The sequence below is a fragment of the Branchiostoma belcheri genome, unplaced genomic scaffold (genome assembly GCF_001625305.1).
Source record: "Branchiostoma belcheri isolate BF01 breed outbred unplaced genomic scaffold, Haploidv18h27 scaffold463, whole genome shotgun sequence".
NCBI lineage: Eukaryota > Metazoa > Chordata > Leptocardii > Amphioxiformes > Branchiostomatidae > Branchiostoma > Branchiostoma belcheri.
In genome coordinates this window covers 1-12,032 of record NW_017804091.1, presented here as the reverse complement: position 1 = coordinate 12,032, position 12,032 = coordinate 1, and the positions used below count along the sequence as shown (strand labels likewise).

The window sequence follows — 12,032 nt, the reverse complement described above, 5'->3', positions numbered from 1 at the left end:
CGATGCTGTGTACTTGTCCCTGAAAGTAGGCCATATTTTGGACATGTGCTGAAATTATCGTTTTTGGCTAACTTTAAAGCTCTATAACTGGCAAAGTAGGATTTTATTTCAATTCAATCTTTGTAGGGTAGTACATACATGTATTGTGTATCAAATGCATGCTTGTGGAGGTTGGAGTCTTGTTTTGTTGCTGTGTACTTGTCCCTGAAAGTAGGTCATTTTTGGACATTACAGAAATTAGCATAATATACGGCTGTGTTTGAAGCTATAGAAATGACGATGTAGGATTTTATTTCAATTCAATCTTTTAAGGGAAGTACATATATGCATTTTGTATCAAATGAACTTATGGAGGTTTGGGTCTTGTGTCATTATTGTGCACTTGCCTCAAAAAGTAGGCCATATTTAAGCACATACCGGTCTGCGCTTGAAGCCCTAGCCCTATAAACGCCAAGGTAGGATGTTATTTGAATTCAATTTTCTAGCAGAAGTAACTTTATCTATTGTGTATGAAATGAAGGCCTACGGAAGGTGGGTTCTTGCGTAGTTGCTCTGTACTTGTCCCCAAAAGTAAGCCCTAATTAGGACATATTCTATTGTTTCCTTTTAGCTGTCCCCGAAATTAGGAAATATTGCTCACGTTTCTATATATTATATAATTATATAGTTCTGTGTCGTTTGAACATTTGAAAAAATCCCTTTTATTCAAAAACAAATCATTGTTTTAATCACTTTGACATTTTATAAAGATTCAAGAATGTGAGCAACCACACTAGGGAGAATTGTGTTGAAAATAATAAAACACCGAAGACACATGATTTGGTTTTTCAAATTTTGAATCAAAGAGATTTTTTTTTCAAATGTTCAAACGACACAGAACTATATATATGATACAAAATGCATATATGTACTTCCCTTAAAAGATTGAATTGAAATAAAATCCTACATCGTCATTTCTATAGCTTCAAACACAGCCGTATATTATGCTAATTTCTGTAATGTCCAAAAATGACCTACTTTCAGGGACAAGTACACAGCAACAAAACAAGACTCCAACCTCCACAAGCATGCATTTGATACACAATACATGTATGTACTACCCTACAAAGATTGAATTGAAATAAAATCCTACTTTGCCAGTTATAGAGCTTTAAAGTTAGCCAAAAACGATAATTTCAGCACATGTCCAAAATATGGCCTACTTTCAGGGACAAGTACAAAGCATCGAAACAAAACGCCAACCTCGACAAGCATTCATTTGATACACAATACATGTATCTACTACCCTACAAAGATTGAAGGAAAACAACATCCTGCTTTGTCAGTTATAGAGCTTCAAAGATTGACCAAAATCTTAATTTTAGCACATGTCCAATATATGGCCTACTTTCAGAGACAGGTACACAGCAACAAAACAAGACTCCAACCTCAACAAGAATTCATTCCATACCCAATACATGTATGTAATACCCTACAAATATTGAGTTCCAATAATACTCCACTTTGTCAGTTATAGGGCCTGGAAGACAGCCGAAAATGTTAATTTTACCACATGTCGAAAATATGGCCTACTTTCAGGGACAAGTACACAGCAACAAAACAAGACTCCAAACTCCACAAGAATGCATTTGATAGACAATCATCAGGGTTACATATTGTGCAAAAGCATTATTAGATTTCTGCTTTCATATTGTATAAATTGCATCTTAAAATAGGACAAAATTTGGTATTTTTCTTGAAATGTAAAATATGACCTACTTTCAGAGGACAACCACGTGAGAACGAAACAATTGGCCAAACTTTGCAAACATGCATTTTATAGCACATATGATTATGTATCTGTGATTTCAATATGAAAGAAAAAAAATCACCATCTTTGGAGTTACAGCGCTTCAAAAATGGGCAGAAATAGGGATATTTCACAAGCCAAAAAACACTGTATTGTCTTAGGGATGCTCAGGCCCTTTAAACGGACCTCTGGAAAAGTTTAAAGCTATTTTAGAAAAGCAGATAAGTTGGTCATTTCAGCACAGTTTTTGTCTTTCCGATATATTCAAGCATTTGTTTGTAATCGCGTCCTAAACTTTGGTAATTTTCATGTTTTTGACATGCCCAAATCAGGGAAAATGGCCCCAAAACATGTTTGGCCCGTTACCATGTCAACGATCGGTGTGGAGCAGAAAGAAAGCTATTTTGAGGGGTTGTGGGCCAAGTACTACCACTGTGCAAAATTTGAGCCAAATCGATTTTTTGACCCCTGCCACCATTGTTTGATCCTTACAGACATTTGCTCTTAACAAGTCGATGAGACAATGTGTTGTCGAACATCCTTTAGAGTTGCCAAACTGTTTCGGGTCTATTTGAGACGAGATGTCAGACAAAATCCACGACGAGATGAAGCCTTCACAGACTTTCAAATAACCTCAAACCCAAACCTCTGTTTTGGAGAGTAGACTATATCTACGTTTAGGTATTTGCATCTAAAGAACATACATGTACTTGACATATAGCCTACCATGTAATAGAGCCATTGTAGTAAACAGTTGGTCACTCCATTTAGGAAAGAAAGCTATTTGTCTTTTTTCATTATTTACAGCTCATGAATATTACATGCCTGTGCAATTTGGGGATTGGACTACTTTCAAGTGAGACCATGCAGCCATCCCACACAAAATAGGCTGATAAAGTTGGGACACTTCCGGACCTGTTCAACCTAGCATGTACCAACGGCAGTGCCGACCAACTACTGAACGTGGTAGCATAATATTGATTTGCAGGTGGTCTTACCTTGGCATGTTGGAACAGGATTACTCCATGTTGTGTCAGCTTGGCACGTCGGAGTAGCAACACCGCTCAGTGTGTATCCCGTGTTACAGGTGAAGGTGACCGCGTTCGGGTAGGAGACAGCTCCGGTAGGACTCACCGCTCCGTTAGCTGGGGCCGCCCGAGCCGGACATTGGACCGCTGCAATGGGAAGTTCGAAAAAAAAACGTCAAACCTTTATATAAAATCCACAATATCTTGTGTATGTAAATTTAGGTAATAAAATACTATTTCTATACTTCTAATTTCTATACAGAAACCTGTACAACCAGCCATATACACTAAAATACACTCATCACCACGTGCAATCCAATTTATCGTTGATTGTAGTTTATATAGTAATGATAGAAATGATATTTTTAGACATATTACAAGTACGTTCCAGTACTTCCAATACTTGACTAATATTGAACAATTTATCTTTTTTATGCGCTTTGATCATCCTGTGCTAAATAAACCCATTTCAAATTATATTTTTTAACATCACTAAGAAACGAGAAGAAGCCGAACCTTCGTATTGGTGTAGTTTTAGAACTATTTGTACTACAAACATGTATATTACCCTTTCATTTGTTTACCTGTACTTAGCCCGATAGGGCATGAATGTACAATGAAGGTTATTATAATTATTAAAAACATGGTCAGATGACCTCAAGGTCAGATGACCTCAGAAAACGTATAGATTAACATAAAACTTAAGTTACAAGAAAGGAACGACTACCAAGGACATTGGTTCTACTGACCTTCGCAGTATTTTCCATCGTCCCCTAGGACGTATCCTGTGGGACAGGAACAGCCGTAACTGCCCGGGGTGTTCACACACTCGTGCTCACAGCCGTGATTCGTCACTAAACATTCGTCTATGTCTGAAACAAAATGAGTTTAAAGAAGTTAGCGATACACGATACATTATGATTCACTGAGCCGTTGAAGTGTTAAAAGCAAGGAATTGAAATATTTCGTGACACAAAAATACCTTCTTCACAGTGTGGTCCAAACCAACCGCGGGCACACGAACAGGTGTACTGGTTGACTTCATCCTGACATTCGCCTCCATTCTGACAGGGGGAGCTGGCGCACTCGTTCACGTCTGAAAGATTATAACGATGTCATAATACAGTCAGGTTCGCTCAAGTGATAGCGATATTTGTGAAAAAAGGAGACCAACAAGACTGATCCAAACTGATCATCGTAGGAAAGCACCGTGGATATTCATTTTGTGAGCAATGGGAAACCATACATTGCACAGGAACAGTATCTAGTAGCTGGAAGGAACACACGTATTGTGGATGAAGTTGCCACAAGGAACAGTGTCAAAAATCCTACCGTCACAGGTCCTTCCGTCCACATTGAGTTCGAACCCATCCGGACATTCACAGGTGTACGACCCGTCCGTGTTGGTACAGTCGTGAGAACACTCGTGGATCTCTAAATCACACTCGTCCAAATCTGTATGAAAAGAAAAAAAAGTGTCTTTTACTTTTTCTGGCCAAATTGCTAAGTGCAAGAGAAAGCACGCAACGAAAGTATATCTTACTTACAATTTGACACAATCCAGGAGGGCTTAATCAACAACAACAAAAAAAAACAGAGGGAACGTACACTGATCATGATTACCTAGAAAACTAAACACGGTCCATCTGGAAGTACATGAACAAAAAAGCTTGCAACGTTTCCACCTTTCAGATAAGAAAAAAATACGAATATCAGATTTTTTTTTCATACCTAGACAGTTATCAGCGATCAAGATGAATCCGGCAGTACAGGCACATTTGTAGGACCCAGGCAGGTTCCTGCAGATATGTAGACAGCCGTGTGTGTCGGTTTCACATTCGTTGATGTCTGTGAAATACAAAATTGTTATTCACAGAAAAACTTTCTTTTAGAATAACTGAGATTTCTAGATTTGAGAAGATAGTGACATGATAAAGAAGACTTACACAAGAATAGTCAAGGAATAAATATCATATGATTTAGGCTCACCTTCACATTCGTACCCGTTCCCGACGTATCCCGAAGGACACCGTCCGCACGAGTAGCCCCCGTCCTCCAAGTTGACGCAGGAGACGTCGGGAAAGCACGGGTCCAGGGCACACCTGTTCTCAACGGCCACGTCACACCGACTGCCGACGTATCCCTCCGCGCAGGTACAGTTGTATCCGTTCACGAGGTCGATACAGGTCCCGTTCACACACGGGTTGGACTGACATTCGTCCAGCTCAGTTTCACACACGTCCCCGGTGTACCCAGGACACACGCAGGTGTAGGAGCCTTGTCCGCGGGGCATGTCGGGCACACAGGACCCTCCGTTCTCACAAGGACACGCCATGATGGTGAGGTGGAACGTCTGTTCGGAGGACGCCCCGCACTCGTCAGTAATGGTGACGTTGATGGAGAGGGGTTGATCTCCCGTCCAAGTCAGCTCCCCGTTTGGCTGCACGGTCAGGGTTGGGCTGCTAGGCGGCGCTGTTTGGAACGTCACAGGTCTGCCCTCGGGATCCTCGGCACCCAAAGTGATGGTCAGACTTTCATCAGGAAGTTTGGTTATAGTGTTGGAGGTCATTGTGAACCTGGGAGGGCTGTTGACTGAACAGAACAAAGTACATACAAAATCAGTTTGCTTCTGTAGATTTTTAATAAAGTAGAGTCATACATGTAACTTAAAATATTAGAGCTGTGGTGGTAAGGGCATCATGAAGGTTTTTTTTCTTACCTGGACGATCAGACCACGTGGTGTTGGAAAGGTTTGGCAGACATTGTTGACACCAGTTGTCCGGGTTTGGGTCTCCATTTCTGAAGCAGTGTCCTCTGATAATGCAAGTGTCCGGCTGAGGGAAGAAAGAAACAAATAGTAAATACAAACCATTTCCACATGCCATGGAATCAAGGAGCTTCAAATTTGAAGCTCCCTGATGAAATGAATGAAAATGACGATACTCGATCTCCTTGTACAGTGTACAGTGTGGCGTACCTTCCATGTACAGTCCCCTCCCTGAGTACACTCCTGACAGACGGAGTCGTACACGGTAAAGAACAACTCCTCACTGAACCGGTCGCCATCGTTGCTGACGGACAGCAGCATCCCGTGAGCCACTGCGCCCTCGTTAGTAGCTGGAGTGCCGTACCGTACAGGAGACCTCGGCAGGACACAGGACACCTCCGCAAAACTGCGGAACTTCGCCTCGGATCGGCCGCTGGGTTCTTGGTGTACCAGCTGACCATTCTTTATCTAAAAGATAAAATACCAAATACAAAGTCTTTTGGAGTGGGTTTGTTGTTATCATTGCAAAGATTCAACAACATTAATTTGTTCCCTTACACCAAGGACATCTGTGTATAATGTCCTTGCTTACACCATGGAACAAGGGACAACATTGTTTCTACTGTTACCCTGTTTTCTGCTAGTACTAACAGTAACTGTACCTGCTATGCAGATAAGAAATTGCCTGACTAGAATTTTTGTTTTCTGGTCTGCGGACTCATTGCCATTTTCATTATAAACATTAACATGTGCACTGAGGGGCTCGAGGAAACAAGGAACAGTATTCATCAAACGACCAACTGAGTCTTGCTCACCTGAACTTGTGTGATTCTGCATGTCAGGTTCTCTGAATCCACCACTCCATCAGCGAAGAATGACGTCTTCAAACAGGGGCGGATTCTGACGTCACACAGACCGTCAGCAGGGATTTGCACAGCGACCGGAGGCCTGCCGACCTGTATGGAGCAATCCGCAGATTCAAATCCATCGTTACACTCGCAACTGCCGTTCACACACCGGCCCTGGTTACTGCACTGGCGCGGACACAGGTTCTCAGTGATGAAGGCAGGAGGTACAGATGTTCCATTCTCGTTGGTCTCGTACAGGCTGACGTTGTTGTAGGCCTTCGCAGCACATTCGTCTTGGACTCGCTGCACCACAATGTCTGCAAACTGGTAGTCCTCCGTAGCCTAGTACAAGGCAAAACTTAGAGTCAATATTACACAGCATTGCTGACAAACCGACATGTAGGACATCGTATATTTTGGTATTGGCGCTATATGTATTACTGTGCTTTTTAAATGGGCATCATGTAAATTCTTTTCACCTAAAATTGAAATATATAAGTTAAATTGAAAAAAAAATTGTCGAGTGCAATTATCTCAGATTTCCAACATTATGGCTGTTGCTATAAATCAAATGACTGGTGCTATAGATCAAATGACCAGAAACATTTTGTATAGTCCTAACGCTAACGTTTAAAGTAAACGATGTCAAAAATTCCTTTCCTTACCTTTATGTCTTCCATACAAGAGTCCACTCCTTCCAGGAGGTCCACCCCATACATGTCCTGGCAAACCACAGCGATGGTGAGGTTCCAGATGGATTGTTGACAGAAGTCTCTGGCCTGTTGCTCCGTTATTCCCAGGTTAGGAGTCGGCCACTGATCGTTGACTTCAGGTTCGGAGTCATCACCGTAATTAAACACGTACTCTGCCATCTCTACCTCATCATTGTAGAGAAGTGGATCGTCCTCGATGTTTTGTACCTCTCTCTTCCTCCTCCGCCGTGCACACTCTCTGTTTGCCTGTGCCTGGTTGGGGACCACTGCGGTGACCACGTTAGCTAATTCATTTTCTCGCCGCGTTTTGGTCCAATCGCATTGCACGTTTTTCCCTCCCCCACGGCCACAGGTACAGTACTGACTTTCTGCTAGAGGGTTGCTGGGTCCTTCCGGAAGACACTCTACATCAAATAGACTTGTTCTTGGCGTGATACTAAAAGCAACGAAAATGCAGATATGAATTTAAGTCGAATGAAAAAAGGGACCATGCTTAGATCGACTCGTATTAAGCAGCTGCATGCAATTAAATATCTTTAAAATTAAAGGACCAAAGTTATTTGTTTACCCGATTGACGAGGTTTGTGCATTCATTGAACACATATCATTACATAAAAACAGGATCACAAAATGTATCCATTGGCCACCCGATATACTATCTGACAAATGGATACTGCCTGGCAAATCTGATACTGTCTTTGTGGCCACCGAAAGATTTGCATCTGCATGGTTGGAGATTAAATCTTTTAATTGGTTTGATTTGATTTATTGGAATTGTAACAGTACAACACGCATACTCATTGTCACATGAGTTAAGTGGGGAAAGTCATGTTAAGTGCTTTTCCCAACGGCACAAGATCGGTGGCATGTCAGGACTCGAACCCTCTTGGTTCCGAGTCGAACACTCTGCCGTTACGCCACACGACCCCACTCTCTTACCGCCAAGCCTCAGAGAAGTCTCTGTGCCAGTCCGGCCAGATGTGATGACTGGCGATACTGCCGTCTGGCATCATCAGGTCGTTGTGGGGATTATCGTCGAAAAGCCCGCAGAGTCCGTTGGTGTGACCGAAGTCTATCCCTGGGGCGTGTACCGTAATCGTCATCCAGGGGTGCCCTTCCACCTTGACACTTGCTCCGGAAGGCATTGTAACCTGCAAAGTACGAAAAGTACATTTAAAAACAATATACACAATATCATTGTCAAATCTTTCAATCAGACAAGGTCCAATCCTTTGTGTTGGAAATTATAGTTTAAACTTGCTTCATAAGGTCATTTCTTGTAACTCGCAACAAACCATCCTTCAGATAATCTGCCAAATTTGGAGAACTACATTGAATTGCATGAATGAGCATGTCTTATCTGTCAAATTCTTTTGCAGCATGCAGATACTCTCCAGTCTAGATCTACATGTATGTCCGTGCGTACAGGCAAACTAGACCTTCTATGGCCGGCCAACTCCCCTCTGGCCAATTATATCCCCTTTAAGGTCGATTTCTACTATTTGTTCAGCCTGCAAATGAGTCTGGTGGAGACATTAGCATGCCGATGAGGTTGTTGAGAGATTTTGGTACCTTACCCTGATTTGGTTTCCAGTTGTGTCTGTTTTGATTGTAACTGCGTGGGACAAAGGACCTCCACTGGCAGTCTTGTAAGATGGAGACCGGCGGACACCGTCACATCTGTCTATGATGACGGCGTCGTCACCTTCCCTTACGGCCACGCCGCAGTTGCAAGAGATGCTTCCAGAGCACCGTCTATGACGTGCTTGCACCTTGGAAAGATATAGTTGAGAGTTGAATTTGACATGGTGGTGATGTCAAAGGAATGTAGTTCCTAAGCTATGGCCACTTGTTACATGTATTAATAAGTACATCTTGTTTGAAAACATTTATACGTCAAATAATCATAATGAAAATATAATGATCTGCTAGCTTGATGATAACTAAAACATTATTCCCTCAAATGCAATGCATGGAATCGATAAAAAACTATCCATATTGTCGAAATGTTCCAACCTCTCATCATTTGCGCACAGAGCAATATTTACAGATTTCCAGCACTAGCGTAATAATGTGCAAAAGATCTAGAATATATTTACCTGGAAAAGTCTGTTTGGTTTGGTGCTGCTGTACAAGTTGAATTCCCCTTGTGAAATAGCGTGTGCTTGTAGATTCCCATCACTGGTTGACAAAGGAACAAAACGATGTACACAATTCAAAGGCACGACTACTCAAAATACAAACAACGTTCATCTTGAAGAGTTATAGCGTTATTATAGCGGTGGTATAGCGGTGATGATATAACTGTGATATAGCGGTGGTATAACGGATATATAGCGGTGATATAGCATGGTGATATAGCGGTGATCTCCACCCAAGCGCGCAATATACACTAAAATTTAGACGCCCCCAATATGTCGTTGAAAATGAGATATCCACAAAGACACTTACTCAGACCGGTCGAACATTATGATGTGAGGGTCTCCCCATGAGATGCATCTTCCCGTAATGGTGTCGACTGTGCGGACCTGTGGATTGTGTAATCATGTAAGATGTACCACTTTTCCGAACAGTCTCTATTGGCTTGATAAAGAGTCAGAATAGACATGAACGGTATAATCATGGCTTAGATATGTCAGCGCGGTAGGGCATGGTAGGCCACAGTGGTGAAAATCTATGCCAGTTAAATACTCTTCCGCAAGTTCTTTTGTGGTAAAGACTGTATAAAGCACTGGCAACCATTTGCATGTTATTCGAAATTAGCATCGGCTACAATCATAGTAATATTACAAGAAACAATTAGGAAATACTCTGTAATAATGGATAAGCGCATCGTAGTGTGGCGTAGCGGCAGACTAGTGCTCGACACGAAACCCAGAGGTCCCGGGTTCGAGTCTTGACATGCCACCGATCTAGTGCCCTTGGGAAATGCACTTTACACGACTTTCCTCACTTAACTCAAGTGAAAATGAGTATTGTCCTGTTCCGTATTTGTCCTCTACGTTGGTAAAATAAGTTAATGTTGAGTGTGCCGTCACCATGTCCAGTCATGAAATGTTAGAATATAAAAAAACGCTCCGTCAAACTTAATTTAGCAATCTTATAACGAAACTGATACATACCTGTATATTGAATTGTGGGGTGTATCCGTTGAAGATATGGGGGCTAAAGCCGAGGCTTGTACTGACAGGTACGTGCCTTATTTCTCCAAAGTTGATGATCATGTGTTTGTCGTCGTCTGCCTGGAAGTCTTTCACAGCGACCAGGACAGTTTCTGCCTGTATTCGATGGCTCACGCTGTCCCAAGCCGTGGCTTGAAACCTTATGAGACAGGCTTTACTAAGACTAACGTCCTCCTGGTTTTCGTCAAAAGCCATGGGAAGGTCTATGTAGCACTGCCGCCCCGCCCTTGTGCACACAAACGGAACGGTGCTGTACAACTGCAAAGGGTACCCTTCTTCGGCCTCCTCTAGATCTATGACAGCAACATGCTCGTTGGCCTGTTAGCGTCAAAATCAAAGCATCTTTAGCAGGAAATGTCTCTAAAGCCCATGTCACACATTCAGAACATTCCCACGCAAACACCAGCCGACCAAGGTTGGCTGATGTTTGGGAGCATTCTGACAAGATTTAGGCCACGCCCACCTTTCTATAACAATTGAATCAAATTTGAGCTAAATTGAAGTCAAATTTACCACTCCCGTACCTACTCCCACCAATCACCAGCCAACCATTGACGAATCCCCCGTCCACATTCGAATGTTTTAACATTTTAAAACATTCGGCTGGCGCAGCCAAATAGTAGCCGACCTCTCCAAAAACTAGCCGACCTAGCCGACCTTACTCCGACTTACTCCTAACTATGGTTGGAGGTGTTCGGACAGTATTCGGGAGGTCAAAGTTGTACATGTGTGACAGGGGCGTACTATGTCCAGGCCCCAGGACAATGAACCTGACTGTATAAATAGCATCTCAGTAAGTGGCTTTTAGTTCTTTACAAGATTCATTTCACAATATTGAATATTGGAAAGAGTAGCAGTACCTGTATTCCTGCCCAGTATGTGTTACTTTGGCGCCAGTCGGATTTCACTGTCGGGGAATTTTGCCAGAATGACCTCACCTGACAAGACACCTTGAACCACAGAACGAAGACAAAAATGTCAGAAACAGCACAGAGTGTCTTGGACAGCACTTGGGAATACTTGACCACTTGCTATATAGGTACCCTTAATTACCAACAAAATCAATAAAGACTTTGTTCATTACAGCTTGAAGAAAGGATTAGAGCTTACATGCTTCCCCATTTTGGAGGGCCATTTCAGGTCAAAATTGTTCAATCCCAGGTGTTTAGCGTCCAAGGTTGCTCGTCTTTTCCCCGCTGTAAGGGTTTTGATTAGCACATCGTCGAAATCCTCGTTGTCGAACAGGAATGACACTTCGAAATTGGCGGTGGGATCTGCGGCGTCGTACACGACCTCACAGGTGAAGGTTACTTGCGGAACTTCGTTGTTGACCTCAGGAGGGTGTAGAACTGGGTCTTCCGTCAGCATCGGGACGATATCTTAAAGTTTGCAATTATAGTTACTGTAAGTTAGACACTTCCGCTGATCATAGCTGTGCAATACTAGGTAAAAACATAATCCTAATCCATATATTAGTAACAAGCCGCGATATAATTATGGAAAAACGTTTTAATTATGGACTCCCACCCATAAATCCCAAACGCTTAACCCAACTGTCTTAATACTTTTTATGGTAACATATTAGGTGGTAATGAATATGCGGAAAGCGTTGATGAGTCCCTTGGGAATAGTCAAATTATAGATAATTATACTAATAATTATGTATAATTATACATAATGATTTTGGTATTATACATAATTATAC

The 12,032-nt window shown here is 42.2% G+C and overlaps 1 protein-coding gene and 1 long non-coding RNA gene across 2 annotated transcripts; both read right to left on the bottom strand.

The window, feature by feature from the left end:
• Positions 1-3,558: 3,558 nt before the first annotated feature.
• LOC109479085 (neurogenic locus Notch protein-like) lies at positions 3,559-5,993 on the bottom strand. The gene is made up of 7 exons (XM_019780961.1): positions 5,795-5,993; positions 5,537-5,651; positions 4,807-5,409; positions 4,549-4,665; positions 4,150-4,272; positions 3,800-3,913; positions 3,559-3,689 (listed from the first exon to the last, which is right to left on the bottom strand). The coding sequence occupies exons 1-7, from the start codon at positions 5,903-5,905 to the stop codon at positions 3,559-3,561; spliced, it is 1,314 nt and encodes a 437-aa protein (XP_019636520.1). The 5' UTR covers positions 5,906-5,993.
• A 2,131-nt stretch (positions 5,994-8,124) lies between these two features.
• On the bottom strand, positions 8,125-9,301 carry LOC109479086. Its single transcript, XR_002140775.1, has 3 exons — positions 9,245-9,301; positions 8,723-8,917; positions 8,125-8,296 (listed from the first exon to the last, which is right to left on the bottom strand). It is a non-coding gene; the product is annotated as an uncharacterized LOC109479086 (long non-coding RNA).
• Between the last annotated feature and the right edge of the window lie 2,731 nt (positions 9,302-12,032).

Excerpts from the sequence above, each read along its gene's own strand:
- LOC109479085 (XM_019780961.1), bottom strand. The coding sequence starts at position 5,905 with ATGCTGCTGTCCGTCAGCAACGATGGCGACCGGTTCAGTGAGGAGTTG. Across the intron at positions 5,410-5,536 it reads CACGTGGTCTGATCGTCCAG|TCAACAGCCCTCCCAGGTTC; the intron begins GTAAGAAAAAAA and ends TGTTCTGTTCAG. Across the intron at positions 4,666-4,806 it reads GAACGGGTACGAATGTGAAG|ACATCAACGAATGTGAAACC; the intron begins GTGAGCCTAAAT and ends TGTATTTCACAG.